Here is a 24,876-nt window from a genome sequence, read left to right as displayed (position 1 = left end):
TTTGTTCTTTCCAGTGAAACCTAACAATAAAAGGTTGTCTGATTATTTATCTATTTAGTCCATTGAACTTAAATATATTATTTGTTGGTTATTCATAGAAGAGACAAAATGTTGTGATTCAATGTTTATTGGATTATGTGTTTTATTGTTCTTCTGTAAGGTGACCTTGAGTGGTAAGAAAGGCGCCTATAAATAAAATGCATTATTATTATTATTATTAATGGTCCAAACTCTCCTCAGCATTTGTTACAAGGCTGGCTTTCATTTATCATTTATATTAATGAAAAACATGGAACAACACCTTTAAAAGCATATTCTTCACTCTGTGACATCACTGCCCTTAAATAAAAGAGGTTAGTGTTTTTTCACATTTGGCTCACAATTTAATTAAATTTTTTTATTTTATTTTAGATAGTTATCCTCGTGCAAACTAAATGTTGGCGGATGGATTTTTTTATTATTTGTATTTGTTCCGTGGTAACAGCTATAATCCTGTAGATCAGGAAATCAGAACATTCTCAGTAGCATAGTACCCCCCCCCCCCCCCCCACACACACACACACACACACAGGTTCACAATTTAATAAAAAAAATTGTTTTACTTTAAATAGTTATCCTTGTGCAAACTAAATGTTGGCGGGTGGGTTTTTTAATGATTTTTTAATGATTTGTATTTGTTCCGTGGTAACAGCTATAATCCTGTAGACCAGGAAATCAGAACATTCTCAGTAGCATAGTAAGACCCCCCCACACACACACACACAGCTTCACACACGGCTTTAAAAACACATTTAATGTATTTTTAGTACATCACCATAATGAAGTAAGGCAGATTATGATCATAACATAACAGAGCCCAGTTATTGCAGCACATAAACACTGATGCACACAGAACTTTTGCTTTAGTTCTTGTTCTGACTTTTTTTACTTTTAAAGTTCTCCTTTAGCCACAATTAGGCTAAGAGCCACCAAAAGTCTGGGTAAAACTTCCAGGATCTCACTGCTACAAGCTAGCTCACCGTCTTCTGAGAAAACAACTATTCACCAGAATGTTTTTCCAAGAAGATTCTTATCAGAGCTTTTTCCATGCTTTCTGCGCTTTCTGCTGTAGCTGTCTTCTAACATCACTCTCCAGATAAACACAGTTCTGGATTTTGTTTACGTATGAAATGGCTAAAAGAAAAAAAATGACACTGACTTGTTGTAAAATTCACATTTTTAGGTGGCGCACCGACATCCCGGAAAAGAGGCGAAAAAAACGTGTCTAAGCAGGTTTGAACAGGCGGAGGAAAGTGTCAGGTGTGTTGTGTGATGAAAGAGTTATAGCGAGAATGAAGGAAAGGCGGTGAGACCAGCAATGTCGTCTGGTTTAGAGACAGAGGCACTGAGGAGGAGGCAGAGCTGGAGGTGGCAGAGATGAAGATGTTGAGGTTCCCTTCGGGAGTGATGATGAGGATGGGTCGGATCAGGAATGAGTTCATCAGAGGGGCAGCTCATGTTAAGTGTTTTAGAGACAGAGCCAGAGAGGCCAGACTGAGATTATTTGGACATGCATAGAGAAGGAATGGTGAGCAAATCAGTAGAAGGAGGCTGAGGCTGAAACTGCCAGGCAGGAGGCCTAGAGGAAGAGCAAAGAGGAGATTAATGGAAAAGAAAACATAAAGGTATTTGGTGAGTGAGAAGAACATGAAGGAGACAGAGTTAGATGAAGACGGATCGCTCGGTGTGGCAACTCCTGAAAGGGAAAGTCCCGAAAGACAAAGCACATCCTGGAAAGTTTTGGATCAACTCAGTGTATTAGAAAGCCAGCCTGGAAACAGATGGATTATTAACGCATTAACGACATGACCCTTTCTTTCTAATGTAAATAAAACCAAAACGTTTTATTTTCTAAGCTTTAATTTAATTTATATTGTTCTGTAGAGATTCCCGTTTAATTTATTATCCAGAACAAACTTCTTGGTTTAACATCATATTAAAAAAGAAGATTCAAATCTGCCAGTTGTGTGAGCGATTTTGGTTTATCTATTTAAAATTATTATTAAGGTGTGAAATATACTGAGCAGTCTCTTATCTGTTGATGCCAATGTGCCAATCATTGAGTTCTAATTTCATAATTTACAGAAAGAGATTATTTTAAACATAAATAATATATTTTGAGGATTTAAACAGTGGGCTGCAAGGTGGCCCAGTAGGTTGCACTGTTGCCTTGGAGGAAGAAGGTCAAATCCCAGCCCGATGTCCTGCTGTATGGAGTTTGGACGTTCTCCCTGTGCATGCATGGGTTCTCTCTGGGTACTCTGGCTTATTCCCACAGTTTTAAAACATGTTAGATTAATTGATTTCGCTTAGCAGTGTGTGTGGGGGTGCATGGTTGTTTATGTCTCTGTGTTACTCTGTAATAGACTGGCGATCTGTCAAGGGTGTATTTCACCCACGCCCAATGACTGTTGGGGATAGGTAATTAAAGTTTTATTTCACTGACAGATCATTTCTTTTGTTTTTGAAACCACTTTGTTTGGATAAGCTGTTTCTGGCTGGAGCGAGCTTTTACGCTGAAGTTTACCCTGCATGTAATAATCAAAGGAGCACCAGAACGCACTAATTTTAAAGCCTACTGAGTTCTAATTTAGCGATGTAAGATATGTGTCCAGACACTTCTATAAACAACTTCTTAAAGCATTTAATAAACACTGTATGTTTTGAAGATCTCAGGAGCATCATCTGGGAGGAATAAACATTATTTTAATTCAACTGAAGTCTTTTCAAGAGGGCTTATATTTACAAAAAGTTTGTTTCCTAATGGTCATGCTTACTACTATGGTGTTATTCATTTCCAAGTATTTATGCAACCCAGCACTTATATATATATATCTTTTTCCACTTTTAGAATCATGTCTTAAAATATGTTCTGAAATGATGACCTAATGAGTTTTTTTTTTTTTTTTTTTTTACAACTACACTACCCAGAAATGCGGTGCTCCAAACATTTCCACCAGTGTAAATTTTAAAATGCTGTATGAGCGAACCCCCTCTGAATATACCTTGATGACACTGAAAGTGAGATGGAACTAAAACGTCTTGCACTGAAACAACTGCTGGTAAAATTATATTTATTTGCGGCACATTACATTTTGTCATGTTTCAAACCAGAATTTAAACGCATTGGCATATTTTTTTTTTTTTTTGTGATAGGCAGACACAAACAGGTTTATGACAGTGAAGGAGAAGAAAAATAATTGAGAGCTTTCACACTTTTTACAGATATAAATCTGAATAGTGTGGCATACACTTGGATTCAGCCTCCTTTGCTCTTATATCCAGTGAAAACAACTGTCTTCAGAAATAATCTGAAGAGTCAAAAAATTCCACCCATTCTTTAATCTCAATGTAAATCCAACTGTTCTTTGATGGCCTCAGGGGGTTCTTAAAGAGCATTTGAGAGCAAACAACGTCTTTAAGATCAGGAATCGCAGCAGCCAGTTCTTCTCTAGGATGCTTGCGCAAGGCTCTGTGTGTGTCTTTGAATGAGTACTTGGCAATTTACTTTTAAGCCTTTCAAAGCCGATACCAGTATGACCAGTTTACTGTTTCCAGTTGCATCAGCACCTTTTCAGTTTGTCAGCAAGGTGAAAAACAAAGCTTGTTTTCTAGTAAGTTGTACCTCCTGGTGCCCTCTTATCAGCGTAGATCTGAACACAAGACCACCTTTTAACTTGTTTGGATTTTAATCAGGCGGAAACAGTAGCCGTCCCGTTTTTGATTTAGTCATGCTGCAGCTGCACCCACTTTGCAAACTACAAGATCGGTTTTAAATGACAGGATTAACAAGGAGAGACACAGACCCTGAACTTATCACTCACAAATAAATAGCAGGTTATTTGCATTAGATACTACCTGGTGCCATTCTCTACTCAGTTTATCTTACGGTGTTTAGTTCAAACAAAGCAGAAGTTTGAATGATTAAATTTAACCCATAATAGGTTGATAATAAATACCTTTCAGAAACTTTCTTTTGGTTTATTTTACATAGTTGTGTCACAATCATTAGGAAAATATAACTGACATATGGTTTGTAAAGAAAATAAACAACATAATATACATTAAAAAAAATATGTCAGAGGCCTTTTTAATATTAGGAGTTCAGATGTTAAAGTATCAATTCAAGCAAGATAGTAAACTTTAAACTCAAATATTTAATCACCTATTTTGGACTAACAAACAAATAAATGTGCTAATTTACATAAAATTAAAATTGGTTTAATATTTCTCAATTAATTAAACGTGGTGGAATTAAATTAAAATGATCAATAAAATTGACATTAATTAAGCCATTTAGCCAAGTATTTTCAGTAATTATTTCTTTAGTACTGTGTTCAATTAGATGAGGAAATGGTTTCAATTTGCCTTACCCATCAAAGCCAGTGGGTGGAGCTACCACTGGTCTGTTTTAGTGACAGTCTTATATCCATATTGACATATAATGATTACACAAGTAAAGTAATTTATTAAAAATAAAATATCACTGTTGTATTACAACAAATGCATAGGATTTTAACATACAGTTATTTTTTTAAATGATAGAAAACTTTGCATTTGATGCAATTGTGGATAATTTAAAATACTGTAGATATTTTTAATTTCACGTGTTTATTACAATTTCATTAGATATATTAATATTTAAGAAATATTAATTTGATTTTAGATTTCGGCACTTTCAATACTGAGTAAGGTGTTGCACGTTATTTGGCCGGTGGAGGAACCAGTAAATACTTGTGCCGTTACGCATGGTTTTAACTTAATTAATGTTTAATAAATAACTCTCGGTCTGTTAGGTGTTGTCTGGTGAATATCAGTCCAAACAGCAGATATTAGGACAATAGTTGCAAGGATGATTCAAGCACTGGCATTCTTTTAACAGCAAACTCTGGACACGGATAAAGTAAAGCAGTGACAACTTCTGTAAATACGTTACTGATTACAAAAAGTAATCTGCACAAAGCTTAAGAAACACTCAACAGGAGAATACAGTGCAACTCAACAGAGCTATCAACTAGATTACAGAAACCCATAATCAGCTCTTGTACCTTATACCTGTCCTGAAGCATGAAACTGTTATCAATATTTTCTTTAGATGTAACTAATTACATGTCTTTGAAAAAAATTAATGCAAATATATTGCCTTGTAAAAATATTTATGCTTCTGGAACCTTTTCACATTCTGTGACATGACCATAAATAATGTGTGTGTTTTATGGAGACTTCAATTAATAGATGAACACAAAGTAGGGCAAAATTATGAAATGGAATAATAAGGTTAGATGGCTGAAAAAATGTGTGATAATAAAAAATGTGAAACATTTGGCATCCATATGGATTCAGCCCACTTTACTCCAATACCCTTTAAAAAGATTATTGCAAACAATTTCTGTGAGGGCCTCAAGAGTTTTGGAGGCATGCAGCAGGCACATTAGGGATGTAAAGTTGATCAGAAGTGTAAACTGTGGGGCAACCAAGTTAGCAAGTTCGTCATGCAATTTGTGGGTTGCTGGTTCGATCCCCCGCTCCAACCATCTCAGTCATTACATCCTTGGGCAAGACACTTTACCCGAATTGCCTGCTGGCAGTGGTCAGAAGGTCTGGTGGTGCCGGTGTATGCAGCCTCGCCTCAGTCAGCCTGCCCCAGGGCAGCTGTGGCTACTAACATAGCTCACCACCGCCAGGGTGTGAATGTGTGCATGAATGGGTAAATGACTGATTGTAGTGTAAAGCACTTTGGGGTCAGTGGACTAGTTAAAGCGCTATACAAGTACAAGCCATTTACCATTTAAATCATGGTTAGATCATTAAGAAAAATATACACCAAGCTTTACATATTTCTCAAATTGCAACCAATCATCCATAAACCAAGAGTAGTAGGCAACTGCAAACATACCAAGATAAAGCCATCCACCTAAGCTTATGATTGGCATATAAGGCATCAGTAACCAGAAAAGCAGCCTAGAGGACCATAATAACTCTGAAGAAGCTGCAAGGTTTATTGACAAATAGCTAGATTGACCAAGTCAAATTCCTTGTAAGTGCAAACCTACTTGGCAATACACTTGATTCTGATTCTAATTGTTGTTCTTAAAGTCTTAAAAACTGCAATTTGCAGTTTTCCACAAGTCATGTAGGAGATGCAGCAAACTTGTGGATAGGTTCCTCCAGTCAGATGAGACCACAGTCACACTTTTTAAGCCTATACACAAAACTCTAAAGGCCTATGTGGAGGAAAACTAACAGTCCTCTTCACGCTGAACACACCAACCAGACTGTGAAACATGGTGGTGAAAGCATCATGCTGTGGGAATTTTTCGCATTTCAGGGACAGGGACAGGGAAGCCAGCCAGCGATGATGAGAAGATCAATCAAGCGGAATACAATGCAAACCTGGAAGAAAGTTGACAGAGACTTGAGGTTTAGGGTCAAAGACCATTGTCCTTTGAACCTAAACTTACAACCAGAGCTAAGATGGAACGGATTAAATGAAAGAATATTCATGTATTAGAATGGCCTAGTCAAAGTTCACATAAATCCAATTAGGAGTCTTTTGGCAAGACTTGAAACATTGCTGTTTTCCATTCAATCCAACTGAGCTTCAACTTATTTGCTGAGAAAATGTGGGGTAAGAATACTTTTTCATGCACTCTGAATAAGAGTCAGCAGAAAATAATAAATAAATAAGCCACTTATTTGAGTCTCATTGCCATCAATACAGTTAATTCATAACGCTTCAAATCTTTGAAGTTCTATGGCTGCCAAATCATTACAGCCACTGTTACACAAGTCATTTACTGTCACCCTTGCACGCTGCCCCTCCTTTTCTGCCTCCCTTTGTGATTGCTTCATCTGTTTTTTTGTTTTGCTTTTTAAGGAAAATGAAAAAAAGGGTTTTGTTTCCCCTTCTTTCCCTCATGCTCAACCTCTGGAGGGAGTATAGGAGTAATTAACTTTTTCTTTTCTGGCCTTCTGTGAGTTTTCCAGCAGTGTGTGTGCGTGTGTGTATTCTCCAACCCTTCACTTTCTTCCTCCCCTCCCCCTGCCCTCCTTGTATTATCACAACCCTTACCTTGACTAGGCGTGCTTGGGAGACACACCCGGCCACTCAGTTTCTACCAATCAACGAGACATGCCAAGGAGGTGTACTTCCTGTATCTTGTGAGAGAAGAGCGGGGCAGCAGAGAGGAGAGGTTCCTGAGCTTGTTTTTGTTTTGTTTTGTTGCCGGAGGTGGGGGTCCACACGTACAGGGGGCAGCATTATTGGACTCAAAGGATTTTTGCCTGCGAGAGGTCTCCTTGTGGAATGCCACAGCAACTGTGAGGACAAGACAGAGACAAAGGGGAGGGAAGAGATAAGTGTCAATCTGTTGAGACTTGTTTGGGAATTTGAGGAAGGAGGGGAGGTGGGGGGAGAGACAGCGAGAGACAGCGAGAGGCAGCAAGAAGGAAAAAAGAAAGGAGAATTCAGGCGTAAACATGAAACTTTCAGAAGAGTACTAGCAACCGAGGAAGAAACAAAAAAAAGAGACTGAAAGCTGTTTGGATTTATTTGGAAAAACAAGCAGACAATTGCTCCGTCATCCTGATAATGTCAGCACAAGGAAAGAGTATATGTTGTGCAATCCGGTGCTTTTGGGCTGAGCTGAAGCAAAGGAGATAGACCACATCTCCCCAAGGCACACCTTCAGGTGAGTTTACTGTAATATTCTTCTTCACTTCTGTCTGCATCTTGAAGACCGATTTTAGACCTATTTCAGCTTTAGTTTGAGTGCTACATGCCTTGCCTATGTGTCACAGGCCCGTGCTCCCTGATAGGCTTGTGGTATGCTGCATTTCTTGCAGGACGGTGCTGCTTTCGTACTGAACTGTTAAAGGGTGTACTCCTTCTCACTCTAGAACACATCTTCAATTTCTTCTGTTGAACTGGCTGTCGAATGACATTTAGATTGAAGTAAAAGAGCAGAAATTTAAAGAAAGTTCACCCATTTGATGTGTAAAAGATTAGCAAGCAAACTAAAAGCAGCTTTTTAGTAAACTGAAACACCATTTTGTAATTTTTTGCAGTAATTCTGAATGCCCTTGATTTGACCTGCTCCTGAATGTTTAATCTGCAATGATGTTTGAAATTGTAATATTTAAACTGACGACCACTACCTTGTTCTAGGCTCATGAATGTATGATGCAATAGAAACCAAAAGGGCCATCTTTAACATTTGTGACACTCTTTCTAGACTATCGACAATGGACAAGCTTCTTTCTGGTGAAAAATTCTCTCGGGACCACAGTCCTCTATCAGGAATGAGGGGAATCTTCCACCGAGGAGAAAACAATCAAAATAAAACCAGGAGTAAGGAAACCGAAACCGAGAAAACAAGCGGCAAAATGAGGGTTGGAGAAATGGACGGCTTTGCCCAACCATCAGAGAGAGACAGAGCTCCCTGTGTCAGAGAGGGAGAAAGAGAGTGGAGAGATGGAGAGCGGAGGCAAGCCCATGGCATGGCTAAACACGGCAAGCCACAGTCATCTGCAGAGAGGACACAGGCTGAAAAAGTAGGGAAAAAAGGAAAACAATACAGTGATACCGTTCCCAGAGTAGGAAAGGGAGACAGGGATCATGGCAGGAGAATGATGGGAGAGGAAGGAGGAGAAAGGAGGCAGAGGGACCGGCCCAGAAGAGAAACCATTGATGACTGGGAGATGGAAAGATGGAGGCACCAAGTAAAAGAGAGAGTGGAGATCAAAAGCACAGCAAATGAAGAAAGAAGACCACCAGAAGATATCAGAACACAAAAGAGGGAAAGATATAAGGTGTCCGGTGTTGAATTTCAAGAGAGGGCAGCTGATTCATGGGATAGCAGAGCTAGAGATGCAGCAAGGACATGTGAAACGCTCAGACCTGTCAAGGATATCAGGGAGTACAGAAGATATTCTCCACAAAGGACGCCAGAAAGAGAGGTCCACTCAGAAAGGAGAGAGAGAACGCCAAGGAGAGATGCCAGAAGTGAAGGAGATGTTGATGAGAAAAAGTCGGAGAGAAGGGAACGAATGAGGGACAGAGATAGAGAGGAGGGGATTCCTTTCAGCAGGGGTGAGGAGTTTCACAAGAGAAGAACACCACGGGACAGGGATCAAGATGGATACCAGGAGAAATGTAGAGAAGAAAGGTACAAGACAAGAGAAATGGATGACAGGCGCAGAGATGGTAGGACAGAAGTGAAGTCCGTGGAGAGAGAGAAGGAAGGATTGGGAGAGATCGGAAGTGATGGCAGGAGGGATGATGATCGATACAGAAATGAGAGAAGAGACAGGGATAGAAAAAAAAGGCATGAAGATGGAAGGGCAGGCAGGGGTAACAGGTCCATGAGCGATTCTTTTCCTCAGGTACCACCTCGAGCCCAGCGCAGCAGAGAGAGGAGCAGCGAGGGGGATGGCAAGATAAGGTACAAAAAAGACTTTGATAGGGAACAAAGAAAAGAGGGGAGTGTTACAAAGATACTCCAAATAGATCCAGGGCAAGCAGGTGAGAAAAGTGAAATGCAACTTGCAAGAAACGAGACGTTAGGCAGAGATGAAATTACACCTTGTGCCTCAGACAAGACACAGATGTGGTTAGAGCCTCACAGGGGCAAGACACAACCAAAGTACAAAGACGGGAGAAGAGTAGATGAAAGAGATATAAAGTCACAGACAGGAGGGGAGAGAGATGTGCGGCTGTTACACGAGGATCAAGATGAGAGGAACAAGACCCAGAGTAAAAGGCATTTAGAGAGGAGAGATAACAGTGAGGACTCTGAGGGAGATGAGGATGAAATCTGGAGGGAACAGCTGTCTGACAGTGGTGAAAGAACAGAGGAACGCTGGAGGAGAGAACATTTGTTGAATAACACCCGTGAGAGTGGCACAGAGGAAGAGGATGCAAGCGACTCTGGGAGTAGAGGGGGAAGTGATGGCAGTGTTGGGGATGAGAGGGAGCAGAAGTCTAGGAATCGTGAGAAATTGAGTAAACTAGAAAATTCAAACAAAAGGGTAGAGGAATCTAGAGCAGGGAAGGAGGAAGTGATTAATGTGGAGCAGCAAGGGAGGGTACAAAAGTCCTTCGGTGTGGTTGGGCAAACGTCTTCCCGCTCAGAAAGCAGTGAGTTGTCACTGTCACAAGATGAAGATATGGGAGGAGCAGAAACAGTTGCTCACCATGAGCGTGGTCATGTGGACAAATGTAAACCCCAGCACAACCTGCCACCGACACCAAGCAGAAGGAACATGCAACCGCTTATTGACAGTCAGGGCACAGGAAATGGCTACAGCGCTCAAATGGGGGAGTACCTCAATTCAGAAGACCCAGCTGAGGGAGACGTTGGCTATGTCACACTGGTGGACCTTCAAGACATAGAAGTTGAAGAGATAATGAGAAATGATTCACAGCCCACTAACATGTGGGGTAAGAAAAGAGACTCTAAGACTGAAAGACTCATTGCAGAATGGAGAGAGAAGAATCAAAGAAAGGGGGATCGTAGTCCAACTAACTCCCGTGCGGATCTTTCTCCTCGTGGTAGTTTAGAGAAAATTGAATCTTTCCTACAAGAGATAGACGCTCAGGCAATGAGTCCAGAGGAGGTGGAGGCACTTCGGATTGAACTGGGCAGGACATGGAGCGATTCTGAGGCGACCAAACGGTATTCCAAACCACCCCACATTAAATGGGCCAAAAGTGTGTGTCGTGAGATCCTCGGACACTCTGGAGAGAGTGAGGACCCATACATGGAGGTGGCAGAAAACCAGAGCGTCAAGCAGGCAGAGGACAACAAACATCAAGAGGAGGCTGCTTGCAAGCGCTTACCTGCTCTGACTCTAACCACAGACGATCATCTATCAGAGACAGAGCAGGAGGAAGAGGAGGAGGAGGACGACTTTGATTACAAAGGTATGGGGCAGACTCAAGGCAACATGCATGCTGACCAGATTACAGTTATGCATGTTGGAACGCATACACTCACTCTGACACACTGTTAAACACAGGAGGGAAGAAAAATGAAATGGTGGAGCAGTGGACTGGAGCAGCTCTTTCAGGGAGGGCAGATCTAGCAAAGTTAGAAAAAGCAGGCAAAGAAAAGGAGGTGGATGTGCATCTAAATGTGAGCACCACTCTCTACAAGCCTAGCCGGAGTCCCATTCTCAATTATCACTCCAAGTCTGAACTCTTGACTGTCTATGGAGTGGGCAAGTGCTGGAAGGTGATGGATGAAAGGGGGCAAAAGTTAGAAGAAAAACTAGGAGACAGGATGATAGACATTAGAGAGGTGATTGCAAAGAGGTCCTCCAGTTTTTTAGATTTTGGTCCTGAAATGCGCTTACGAAGAATTGGGATCCGTAAGACCAAAGAGAGACGGAAAAAATAATGTGTAGATGTGGAGGGAGAAGAAGAAGAAGAGGAAGAAAGTGTTGGAAGAGGTCGCAGAACCAAAATATTTTCTCCCACAGGTAAAGACAGAATACCGACTGGGGAAAACTGGAAACATCTACTCCAATCCATTAATTGTTTTAGAAAGCTGCAGAATCAGTTTCATTTCTGTCACTCCGTATGCATGATTGGTTGCATAACACAAAGCCTTAAATAATAGATTCTTACCCAATTTAAAAATCAACACAACACACATTTTTATTTCCTAAAATCTTTAACCAGAGCCTTCTTGTGGCTTCTACTTTTGCTTTTCTACTTCGAATGACATCCACCTCCTGCCACGGCAATCATAATCTCAAAACTGTCATCTGCTTCTTGCCGTGTTTAAGCTTCCTGTGCAATGTAGAAATGGAGTGCTTGGAAACTGTGTCACAGTGTTGTGATGAAAATCAGTGGGTGGAAATTACCGGAGGTGGGGAGAGCTCCAGGTGTGGTTTAAAAGGGGCAAAACATCAAGGATCTCTTCAGAAGAGTTGCATGAGCTCTGTAAAGACGTTAATCTAATTTAATTTTAATTTATTTTAACTTATTTCATATTTATTACATATTTATTTTGTATTTATTTTTGATTTTGAAGCTCTCTTAAATTATCTAAAATGCTGTTTTTTAGTCCGGCTAAAAATGAATATTTTATTATTCTAGATGATAATGACATTCGGAGCAAAAGTTTGGGAGAGGGGGAACTACGGTGAGTATAATGACAAATAAATGATTAATTAAATTATATTTGTACCAATTAACAACCAATTAACAAAAGTAATGACTAACAATTTTAAACCTTGCATTAATTATTTCTGAAGTCTTGAATTTGCTGCTTTCTAATGTAGGCTTTATGTGTTTTTCATGTTTTCTTTTATGTCTTCAATTACAGAAATGCTTTAAAGGGATGTAGACTGACTAGGAAATCAAGCTTTTACAGTGAGTATCTCAGCTTCAGTTTTGATTTCATTCACTGATTTCATGCGTTTTGTGAGCAAATCTCTGTCGCGATACTTAGAAGAACACTCCGGTCCAAAATTACTCTTAAAGTTTAATTTCTGTCGACGGATTCTTTAGCGTAAATCTGCAGATTTTGGATTACAGAAAACTTGCGGCGTCCAGACAGGTCTGCAGATCACATCAGATCTCCTTGTAATCACGGAAACTGTGACACTGTTGAGCATTTCCCCTCAGAGCGTGAGTCATTTCTGTGTAAATACGAGCCCCGTGTTTATCCCTTAATCACTTCGAGTCAGTGTGAAATTTTCACCCACATACACAAGCGAAGGCAAATCTGTGTCAGTTTACTGTTCAGCTCATACTGCTTTGTAAACTCATGCTTTAAACAATCTGACATGGGAGCAGTTTGCCGTCTACTGGTACACATGGCTCCTGCGAGAATGTGTTTGTGCTTGATCTGTATATAAATGAATTTGTGCAAGCCTCTGCAGGTTTCAGCAAGTGTTCAGCTGCGGCTGTGACTTTGCATTCCGATACGTATGAGAAAATTAGCTATATAAATTTGTAACACTTAATGTTTGCCAAAAATGATTTTACCTTCCTCAACAATCGTTTACTGACATTTTAGCAATCAAACGCTTCTCATAGTTACACATAAGCCTTTTGCATGTCTCCACTGGTAGTTTTGAATATGATTTTTATTTTATTTTTTTGTGATGAGCTGCAAGTTTTTGATGTTGGAAGGGCTCCTTGCCATCACCCTAAACTAAAGCTCAGGTCTCTCGATAGATTCTCTGTTGGATTCAAGTCAGGAGTCTTGCTTGATCTTTCCAAACAATATTTCCTGTGCTTCTTTTTCTTTTCTGTTTTTGATTTTTTTAATAATTGTTAATATGGCTCTTTGGCCATGGCTGTACGTCATAAGATGAACGCTATGTAAATTGGTATTATGCATTGTTGCATAATACCAATTTACATATGCATTAACATTGTTGTTTTTTTTAGCCACAGTTTATGACCTGGTGCTAAATAAAATGATTAAGTCTTGGTCTCTGTAGACTCCGGAGAGCATCGCTTACTCTAAATCGCACGCGTATACCGGTCAGACGTCAGTTGGATCGCATAGCATTTAACAAAGAAAACACATTTGGAGATTTCTAAAACATTTATTCTAGGTGTGAAACACACAGTAAACAACATTTTTAATGGATTCCTGGCATTAGGTCCACTTTGGATTTACACAACAAATATGGGACAAGGACGACTGTCCAGCCATGATAGCCAAAATATTGTTGAAATCTCCGTCTAGAACAACGGATAATTTTAATTCTCAATGTCTCTTATAAGTGTTATATGAAAAGGTATTTTGTGGGCCGGAAGTAAGTAGGTCATTCATGCAATAGCGGCCATTGTTTATTATTTGAAGTCAGAAGAAACATGTTAAGAGATTACTATAAATTAAAAGATTACAGTAAATCTAAATGTGCTTAAAGGATACATTGGTGTCAGCATTTCTGTATCTCTCTATGCCTATCTTACTCCCTCTGCTTCCTCCCTTTCCCTCAGATCGTCCCCCGCTCTACCAGCAGTACAACGAGGAGTCGCAGAATTTTGAGATCCTGCGTCAGTCTCGCTCCGATTCCATCTCACCCTGCGAGGGTAACAGCCGGTCACCCTTGGCGTCACCTATACCTGCCCGCAGACCCCTTCCTCCCTTACCGTCTGTCCCACACCCTCACTCCCTGTCCCACACGGGATCCCTCAGCACTGCCCAGACGACGTTGTCTGTTCCTGAGCACCCTAGGTGTGAACGCAGAGCCTCCTCCCCAAGTCTGACTCTCTCACTCACGCAGTCAGCGCTGTGGCGGGACCTGCCTAGCGTTAGGAATACCCCTGAGCTGGAGAAGCTCTCAGAAGATCAGAGGCGACTGCAGGAGGTAAATATCTTGCTACACATAAAGGATGTGCTCAACACTTGATGGTACAAGTCTCCTTGTGTAGAGCAGATAACACTCTTTCCCTTGAGTCTTGAGCTTGTTTGAGTCTAATCAGTCTTCATGACGCAGTTAATGATTATCTTTACTTTTGCAAATGGTTTTACTCTCTCTTTAGATTGTTGTAATATTTTGACTTGTTCAAGTATAAGTATTACTATTTAGGATATTATCATGAGAGCAAATCTAGTCGTCAGTGTCTAGAAATTTACAAGAAACAGACTGGAAACTCCCAGATCTACGTCTGTGTCTTTTTCAATGAAGACTCTCAGGCTCACGAATCCTTCCCCTTATCTAGATCAGACAAATATGTTTAAAATGTAACTTTTTTTTTTTGCGCATTCAGCAACCCGTTCAACAAATTACCATAAGTAGAGTGACGCAACCAAGCATTGGACGTTGTCCTTTCGCTTACGATTGTATTTCCCGCCTGCCCACTTCTTTTTATCAAGGTCAGATTTTGTGACCTAGAAAAAAATTAACTTCTAGTTTTGCCACTAGAGCTGCTTTAAAAAAACTTGTGGATTTCTCAAAATGATTGTTTCCTGGTCTTTTAAACTATTATTGTTCTGTTTCCTTATAGATAAATCTTACTATTGCGACTAAAATTGATTTGGTTTAGTAATATAATTCAAATTGTGAATTTTATACATTAAACACAATATATTTAAGGTGTTTATCTTATGGTTATTTTGATGACTGTGGATAATAGATAATAATGAAATGTAGCATAATGAGAATTTTTCATAAGCTCAATAAAAAATTAATGGAAACATGAATGAATATTTCACATGCATATATACAAATAAGTACATGCCATGGTATGCCTTACACAATCATAGAGAATGCTGCGTATTTAAAAATGTCTAAGAGACCCTCCTTTTAGAATTTGGTTGTCAAACAACAGGGATAACCACAGCAATGAGGTGATTGTGAAGCAAAGACTTTTCAGTAGTTTGTGGAAAATTCACTATGTGTTGACTAAAGCTGGAACTACCACAAACCATTTCCAGGAAATGAGGTTCTGCAATAGTTGTGTTACAAGCCCTTCTGAACCAGAGGAGATATCCTTTCTGCATTTGAATAATATCAGCCTGGGTCTAATAAATCTATATAGTATAGTATTGAATTACTGAAATAAATTAACTGTGAAAAGATGTTCTAACTTATCAAAATAGCTCCATCTGCCCTGTCCAAATGTAGCCTTTACACATTTACAATTTACACATCATTTAGATGAAAGGTAACAATACAAACGTTGCTCTCGGGGAAACTTAAAATGATAAATAGTTATATGTTTTGCTCTTTCGTGCTTTACCTATTTATTGTTCACGCTGAAATGCTTTTGTGCTCCTGCAGCAATTGTGGACTCTGCTTATTTTCGTTGTAGGATTCACTTCCTTGTGCTTGCTCATACTTGTTGCACCACACCTCAAACTCCTGAATTCACACAAATTACGCAGACTTGCCACATTGCAGAATAACCCTCCAACCGATCTTCTGTTTTATTGGTAGGATCACTAGTCAGAATGTTTAATTGCATTACTCAGAGTTGCAATTTTCTGATTGTGAAAGCTTTTCCAAATAACTTTCAAAACAAGGTCAATAAATCTCAGTTTTCAAGTGCTGCGAATTAAAAACTAGTTATGCAAATATTTGCCGTCCTTTACTTCTCTTAAACAGTTGTATGGTAGGTCCTTTTTTTCATTTTCCTTTTGAACCCTAGGTGAGATTTGAAGTGGTGACCTCAGAGGCCTCCTACTGCAGAAGTTTGGACATAGTTGTTGAACACTTCGTCAAGTCCAGCGAGCTAGACAAGCTGTTGACCAATCAGGACAAGAACTGGCTGTTCTCCCGTCTGACTGAAGTTCGGGCCATCAGCCGCAGGTCAGATATTTTGAACGCTGTCGCAGGTCAAATTTTACATCCATCTACGTTTCGTTGCATTAAACTGTGAAGCACGCACTATATTGGTTGTGCATGCTCTTTGCTTGTGGACAGAAAATCACTGCAAAATATTAATTTTATAATTATCGGTTTCAGATTTTTAACAAAGCTGGAGGAACGCATGGAATTGGATGTTTTGCACTTTACAGTATGTGACATAATTGCTCAGCATTGTCCCCGCTTCAAAAAGGTTTATGTGCCCTACCTCACCAACCAGTCGTATCAGGACGCCACCTACCAGCGACTCATGTAAAAACTTTGATCTATCGTTCAGTTTCCTGGTTTTGAACTAGACTTTACTCTGTAAGGTCAAATAATGTCATATGATCTGTGCTGCATTTAGGAATGACAATCCTAACTTCAAGCGACTTGTGGACAACTTGGAGAGGAGTACTGTATGTCAGAGGCTTCCTCTCCGTTCCTTCCTGGTGCTTCCCTTCCAAAGAATCACCAGAATTAAGCTGCTGGTCCAGGTAAACAAACATCAGTGATTTTTGGGCTACACCCGATACAGATGTTTTCCTTTTTTTTTTTTTGTCTCATCCACATGCTTTTACCTTCCAGAATATTCTAAAAAGAACAACTCCTGGAACGGTGGAGGCGGAAAACACTATCAAAGCGTTAAGACGTTTAGAGAAGGTACAGAGACTCTTTCTTTTCACAGTATCTTTACCCACACAATTTTACATTACAGAACATGAGCACAGATGTCTTTGTTTTTTTGTTTTTCTTTCTGCTTTAGATAATTCAAGAGAGCAATGACAGCATCACTCAGATGAAAAGCATCGAGTCTTTGGTGTCTCTTAGTGGCAGAGTGGAATTTGTAGACTGCAAGGTGAGCAAAGTCTAACAGCTGGATCCAGATTTTTTCTTAATTATATGCATGTTTTTTTCCCCCCATCACTTGTTTTTTGTTAACTGATCACGGTTACTCTAGCTGACAAGAAAGGTTAGGCTTCATAATGAATATACTGAACCTATATACCGCGTTCCAATCATACTGAACATTTAAAATGCTTTTTAAACTAGAGTCTAATTCATCCAGCTCTTACAGCTACACATAGATCTGTAGGCAGCTTCAGGTGACGTGTCTTACAAAAGTAAACGGACTAAATTGGACTGAATTTCTATAGCTTTTCTAGTTATACCGACCACTCAAAAGGCTTTACAAAATAGCCACTTTCACCCAATCGCACTCTCTAACGCGCACTCATTCATACACCGGTACGCACATCAGTAGGCAACTTGGGGTTTAGTGCCTTGCCCATGGAGCACATTGAAATGTGGTAGGGGGACGCTGAAATCAAACCCACAACCTTCCTATTGCAAGGCAACTTCCTACTGGGCCTCAGTTGCCAAATGTGCTGTGAAAAAGTGAAAATCAAATCCACAACTTTCCAATTGCCAGACGACTGCTCCACCCACTGAGCCACAGTCACCTCTGTGTAATTTAGTGATGAATTTAGTCCTGGGTATTGAAATTATTCCATTTACAAGAGTCATGCACACATTATAGAGGAACCAGGGGATGCAAGTAGTGGAGTCGAGTGATGTGTTGCAGGCAGCAAAGCTAGACAGGACCGGGTGTTAAAGGACGTTTGCTATCTTCTTGTTTATTTGCAAAGCACATTTAAGTAACAAGACAGTTAAAAGTGCTGCACATCGACAGCATAAGAAAAAAAAACATAGAGGAAAGTACATTTCAGTAGAATTAAGATAAGTTAGACTACAAAATTAATCTGATGATGTTTCAGATAATTACTACAGTTCAATAGGAAACTTAACATCAAAATGCAACTCTAAACAAATAGTTTTTAACCATGATTTATAGGAACTCGGGGTTTCAGCACATGTCTTCTAAGAGTTTCTTTCCAGACAAGAACATTAAAAACTAAATGCAGAGTAATATTTTAGCCAGAAGACCAGTCTGGAGGGTTGATAAACTGACAAGTCTGTAATGTATTTTAGTGCTAAGCCAGGGATTTATAGACTAACAGAAGTAGTTTAGCATTAGCACTGGTGCTATTCTAGCTAAAGTTGAATACAAACTTTTTAAAGGTTAGGACATCCAGCTAGCTTGCACGTTTGATTAGCATTACCACTCTAGTTAAAGCAGAATGCAAACTTTCAAAATGTATTCCGACAATTTGCATGTAAACAATTATCCTGACAACCACACCTACTGTGCAGGTCATTGAAAGAGATTTTTATTCCTGCCAAGCTTTACCCCAATTCACACCTCCACACATGTGATCACAACATTCCTCCTGTGAGCCAGGCAAACGATGACTCTAACGACTCTCCATTGTGAGGGGCGATCTGTTCCAGGTGAATTTACATGTGAATCTAAGCTCCAATGAGGCCTGCAGGTCTAAGCTTGGAACTCTAAACTACTCCAGACAAGCTTCCTGGAAACAAAATAAGTTGTTTTAATTTCTTTAACCTCTTTTGGATTGTTCCTTCATAGCCCAATACATTTATTAGCCTTACTGTTCTCTCCCGGACAACTCACGTAACAAATGAAAATAATAAGTTAAATTCTAATCAAAATTCTAATCAAATAGATATAAGTAGGAGAGATTTTTTGGAATCCAACCCTAATTGAAATTTTACTAACATACATACATACATACATACATACATACATACATACATACATACATACATACATACATACATACATACATACATACATACATACCAATAATATTATTTAGTAAAATGTTGACAATTTTAATGGCTAATAATTACTAACCCACTAAACTCCCTTTTATAGTGGATTTTAGTATCATTATTGTAACAAATTCTTCTAAAATTGAACTTTATTCTTTCTGGGAGCTTAACTTTTTTTGCTATTTAGTTGGTCAGTTTCTCTATAGTAACTTGGCATGTTAACTATTTTGTTTGGTTCTGTTTGATGCAAGAAAGGTTTAAATGTTTACTGGACACATTACAACACCTAGTCACACACTATAAAGACTTAGCCAGTGTAAATGAGAGCTGATTGTCTAAAATAAAGACACCATTATTAAGCAGATGTTTAATTGGTGACCAACTAATTTAACGGCTTCCTTCTGTTTTCCGGCTGTGTTTCAGACTCTTCCTCTAATCAGTCAGAAACGGCGGCTGATACGAGAAGGTCCCGTCGCTGAACTGATGGATTTCTCTCTAAAGAAATCAGAGAGAACCATTTACTTACATCTCTTCAATGACTACTTGCTAGTCTCCCTACAAAAAGAGTGAGTCAGCAAAAAGAGGTTAATTTGTGTTACCATCACATCGTGTCACCATTACCATCTGCTGTATCCTGTTTTCCCCTCATATCTGCTGTCTGCGTTCGTCATCTGTTTGGTCTTATCACATCCTTTGTCTTCCGCTGCCTCACTTGTGTCATTTGTGTGTTTGCTGTGTGCATTTTGCAGAGGCGGGAGATTTACCGTCATTGACCACTGTCCTGTAGAGGAGCTGCGCACAGAGGACTTCACTGTCAAACGGAAGCTGTTCTCTGGACAGGAGAACAGCTTCCGCTTACACATGTCGCAGAGGTCCCTTCTGCTAAGGACTGAGACACAGTAAGAGACAGCCCAAAGGATTTCTGCTTGGCTTTCACACCATTAAAGATTGTTAATTAACACGTTTTCTCAACGTTTTTTTTTCCTATCAGGAGTGACAAGCTACGCTGGTTATCTGCCCTCTCCAGGACCCAACCTGCAGTTGATTTTTCTGCATGGGAATGTAAGTATTAACAATATCTGTATTTGTACATCAGTTATTGGTGAATCTCAACAAACTAGAATATTATTGAAAGGTTAATTTATTTCAGTAACTCAGTTCACTAAGCGAAAAATATTAGTTATAATCGTTACAGTTCTTCAATAACAATGGTTTTTAAGCCTTTATTTTCGTTAAATATGACATCAAACTATTCAATTCAATTCAATTCAATTTTATTTATATAGCGCCAAATCATGAAACATGTCATCTCAAGGCACTTTACAAAGTCAAGTTCAATCATATTATACAGATTGGGTCAGATTATACAGATTGGTCAAAAATGTCCTATATAAGGAAACCAGTTGATTGCATCAAAGTCCCGACAAGCAGCATTCACTCCTGGGGAAGCGTAGAGCCACAGGAAGAGTCATCTGCATTGTACATGGCTTTGCTGCAATCCCTCATACTGAGCAAGCATGAAGCGACAGTGGGAAGAAAAACCACCCATTAACGGGAAGGAAAAACCTCCGGCAGAACCGGGCTCAGTATGAACGGTCATCTGCCTCGACCGACTGGGGTTACAGAAGACAGAGCAGAGACACAAACTAATAAAAAAAAACATTTTTACTTAGGGATTGTTGTTTTAAAAGATAGTTTTAAACTGACAAACAAGCCTCACTGAAACACAAATCCAAATTTAATGAGAACATTCACAAGGTGACGCTACATAATTTCATATGTAATTTCAATTTTTTAATTTTTTAATTGGCAATTTAACAAACATTTTGCATAAAAAAGCCAGTGAATGAAAATAAAACGTGATGTAAAGAAACACCCATTTAAGGGGTAAATGAACTGTATCTACTGGCAAGCAAAAAATTATCCACTGACAGCTTCATAGATTGAAAAACGTTTACCATTGTTAGTACATTACTTTACATCAATAATCTTACTAATCTTATGTAACCCTGCTTCGCCCAAATTAGTCAAATAAATAATGTTCATGAAAATCCACTTATGCCCAGCAACTATATCCTTTGCATTTTACTGCCCTCTAGTGGATAAACAGTAGTTTCTTGGTATGGAATAATAGAAGATTAATACAATTGTGCCAATAATAATAATAATAATAATAATAATAATAATAATAATAATAATAATAATAATAATAATAATTATTATTATTATTATTATTATTGTATATAGTGTCATAAATGGAGATTTTCAACATAGAGACCACAAAGGTTTTATTTATTTTATTTTTAATTGCACAAAAAACTGACTCAACCAACAACACTTTACCTGTCTTTCTGTTTAGAACTGGGTCTGTCAGGGCGTGAATTCTGCTGGTCTATTATTATAATAATAGAGTATGATGACAAAAACACATTTGAAAAAAACAAGCAGAACCTAAAGCAGACTAGAGAATGCTTATTAAGCACGTTATCATGTCAAACGGTCCAAGTCAGAACTCTAAAGAATTGTGGAGGATTATTCATAGTAACTCCAAACTGTATGTCCACCAGTTTAACAATATTTCTTTGCTTTTTGTTTAGCGTCAGCACAGATGCAGTGTATCAGAGCTTACGTTGCCCAGCAGCCGGATGAGCTGTCTATGGAAAAAGCTGATGTTATTCTGGTTCACCAGGACAGCGCTGATAGTAAGATAATTTTTTTTTTACCCCCATATTGATGATTTGCAATGTTTGATGACAACCGCATTTTAAGATGGTAAAGATATGTGCATACATTAATGTGAAAAAAGTATTTGTAATTTCTCAGATCATTAAACATATATATCATCAGAAAAATGAATGAAATGCTGTCCAAACCAACTTGGCCCTATGTGGAAAGAGTTAGCCAAATCTTGAAGCACCAAATTAGCCCCGACCATCACACTGCCACCACCGTGTTTGACTGTATGACGTTCTTTTTCTCTGGAATAGTTAATTTCACTCCTGTGAGTCCACAGATTAATAAGCTAAAAGTTTTGGGGTTAATTAATATTATTACTTTATTTAACCAGAAAGGACCTATTGAGATTAAAAGCCTAATGTTCTTGGATCTCTGCCATGAAAACCATTTTTGTCTTCTTTAATTTATTTTTTCTTACTGTTAAATCATCAAAACTGAATTTAACAGAGATGAGTGAGCTCTATTGTGCTTTAGATATTGTTATGGGTTATTTTGTGACCTCCTGGATGAGTTAAGAAGAGCTCTTGGAGTAATTTTACTAGGTTAGCCACTCCTAGAAGTTTTTTTCTTTTTCTTTTTTTACTCCTAGAAGTCTACCACTGTTCTGTGTTTCCTTAAATTGTGGAGACTAGCTCTCACTTTGGCTCCTGTAGTCCAAAAAAAAAAACCCTAACAAATGGCTTCCTAGACGTTTCCAGACCTTCTCCAAATGTATATGGCTTTGTTTCTCTAGCTCAGGCTTGACATGTTACATTTTGAGATCTTTTAATAATAATCATAGGGTTAGGGTTCTACTCCAGGGATCTCCTGATTGTACAGGTTGAGCAGTAATGAAGCCTGACCGTGGCTAATGACCCCCCCCCCCACCAAAAAAAATAAAAAAATAAAAAATCTCCAAGCAAGCAAATACTTCTTCACAGAACTGTAAATTAGAAGTAAGTGTCCGATTTGTTCACATTCAATTGTTTTTCTTTATAGATTGGGTGCAGGGGACCAGGCTGCCTGACCTACATTTCGGGTGGGTGCCCAAATCCCACTTGAAAGCCATAAGTAACGACGCCGTCAAGAAGCGCAACCTGTCGGATGCTCTCACGCTGACACAGGCCACGGCTGCTGTCTGAGCACGATGCTCAGTGTGGCAGTGGGCTGAGGGACGTTCTGACAGCAAGTTTCTTGGCTGTGTGCATCTTACTACTGAAAAATCTCTTCACTGAGAGCAAAGCGGAACCGGAGTCAAATTCCTTGTTGTATGAACCAACATGGCAACAAAAGGTTATTCTGATCTCGAGACATTTGTCTTCGTTAACTTCTCACAACAGTGCATTGGCTAAAAAAAAGCCAGAAGAATCCATCAAAGTGTCGAATTAGGTTTCACTATGTGGAATAACAATAAAAGGGCCGGGGAGCCATTCGCTTTTTATACTCTCAATGATTTACTATTCAGTGCAAAGTACTTTGCTGACATTGAAGTTTCCAGTGTAAACAGACATTTTAAGTGTTGTTGCTTTCTATTTCCTTTTCTATAAGAAATATTTTGGCAAGTGAATACTTGTTTGTGTATATGATGACCGAAAAAATAAAAGTTTTTTAAAGGAAAAACAAATCCAGTTATGCATTTTTGATTACAGTTCAATGAGTTTGAACAAAACATTTCAATTAATCTGTGTAAAAAAACATCTGATCCTTAAAAATGCATTGATATTGAACTGTGGGCTTTCACCATATGTAAAATAAAATGGAAATTGAAAAGTATATTTTTCACTGTTTTTATTGACTCAAATACAGTGCTCTCCAAAAGTATTCATAAAACCTTTTTTTTTTTTTTTGTATTTTTATGCAGCCCTCCCATGTGAATGTTTTGTAGAACCACAGGCTATAATGAAAACTGCAAGTATTATGGATATGCCACTAGCTTGTCACATTTCGAAATGGACAATTTTGTTAATTTTTTATTATTTTTTTTGCAAAATAGCTAAATCTTAGTGAGGTCCTAGCTCGGATTTTCAATTGGCTTTAGATTGAGACTTGAAATGGGTAATTCTAACACTTGAATATGCTTTTATCTAAACAATTCAGGTGTAGCTCTGGTGTTGCCCTTCTTTTAAGTTGAATCCCTAGCAGGTTTTCTAACAGGCTTTTATTCTGCCCCTTCCATCAGTCTGGTTCTCCTTGAGAAAAGCATCACTGCATCATGATCCTGGCGCCAGCACTGTGATGCCAGGATTTAGGGTGTTGAGCAGTCAGTTTTCTATCACACATAGCAATTCACATGTAGGCCTTAAAAAAAGTTATCATGGAATCCTCTGACCAGGGAACCTTGCACATTTGCTGTATTCTACATAGGCTTCCGATGGCTTTCTTACAAAAACAGACCCCCCCCCCCCTCCACATTTCAATAAGGCCTGATTTGTGGAGCGTAGGACTAATAGTTGTGCCAGCAGATTCTTGCACCTCAGCTGTGTGTAACCATTATTTAAAGTTGTATACAACTTTATCCCTGATCTGTTTGCTGTATTCATTGGCCTTCATGACTCTGTTCGCTAATATTTCTAACAAACCAGGAATTCACAAAACATTTGTAGGCTAATTAATTACCTATGGGTGAAACCTTTTTGCCAATTAGGTGACTTAAAGGTAGTTGGTTGCTCAGTGATTGTATATAGAAGTATCGGAGTGAAGGGGGCTGAATGCAAATGGACAGCACACATAGAGTTTTGTAAAACTATTTGAAAACCATGTATGATTTTCCTTTCACGTCGCATTTATGATACTTTTCCTTGGTCTATCACAATAAAAATCCCAATTAAAATATATGCGAAGTTAGAAAGAGTGAAGAATGTAGTATTTGCTTTCCACTTTTTCCGGTTAGTTTCTACAGGAGCTGTGTGTACAGAACAAACTGTGATCCGTGCATACAATAATGAAAAAGAATGGTACACGCCACGCACGTAGCTTGCCTGAGGGATGTCAGCGAACTTGGTTTCTCGCTCGTCTTGGCTCGGTTTCCAGGATCTGCCACTGGTTCTGCCTTCGTGCCAGTTAAGGAAAACGGGCTGTGGCTTCGCCAGACGAGCAGCCAGATTCAAC

At 39.0% G+C, this 24,876-nt stretch overlaps 1 protein-coding gene and 1 long non-coding RNA gene across 2 annotated transcripts; one reads left to right on the top strand and one right to left on the bottom strand.

Moving 5' to 3' along the window:
* Positions 1-792: 792 nt before the first annotated feature.
* LOC118562635 lies at positions 793-24,798 on the bottom strand. The gene is made up of 3 exons (XR_004930704.1): positions 24,738-24,798; positions 7,112-7,357; positions 793-1,618 (listed from the first exon to the last, which is right to left on the bottom strand). It is a non-coding gene; the product is annotated as an uncharacterized LOC118562635 (long non-coding RNA).
* Positions 7,221-23,392, top strand: arhgef5 (Rho guanine nucleotide exchange factor (GEF) 5). Its single transcript, XM_012875124.3, has 15 exons — positions 7,221-7,730; positions 8,274-10,963; positions 12,143-12,188; positions 12,372-12,418; positions 14,006-14,376; positions 16,160-16,320; positions 16,477-16,629; positions 16,724-16,853; positions 16,945-17,019; positions 17,123-17,215; positions 19,477-19,619; positions 19,803-19,952; positions 20,045-20,115; positions 21,651-21,755; positions 22,768-23,392. Exons 2-15 carry the CDS (start codon positions 8,284-8,286, stop codon positions 22,908-22,910), a joined length of 4,368 nt encoding a protein of 1,455 aa, XP_012730578.2. The 5' UTR covers positions 7,221-7,730; positions 8,274-8,283; the 3' UTR covers positions 22,911-23,392.
* Positions 24,799-24,876: the final 78 nt, after the last annotated feature.

Source organism: Fundulus heteroclitus, chromosome 3 (assembly GCF_011125445.2).
Source record: "Fundulus heteroclitus isolate FHET01 chromosome 3, MU-UCD_Fhet_4.1, whole genome shotgun sequence".
Taxonomy (NCBI): Eukaryota; Metazoa; Chordata; class Actinopteri; order Cyprinodontiformes; family Fundulidae; genus Fundulus; species Fundulus heteroclitus.
The sequence above is the reverse complement of the archived record's forward strand: the minus strand, read 5'-3'. Positions and strand labels throughout refer to the sequence as shown.

Bases quoted from the DNA above. Each gene is read 5' to 3' on its own strand.
- arhgef5 (XM_012875124.3), top strand. From the start codon at position 8,284: ATGGACAAGCTTCTTTCTGGTGAAAAATTCTCTCGGGACCACAGTCCT. The intron at 12,189-12,371 runs GTGAGTATAATG...CTTCAATTACAG, and splicing joins TTGGGAGAGGGGGAACTACG to AAATGCTTTAAAGGGATGTA. The intron at 16,630-16,723 runs GTAAAAACTTTG...TGCTGCATTTAG, and splicing joins GCCACCTACCAGCGACTCAT to GAATGACAATCCTAACTTCA.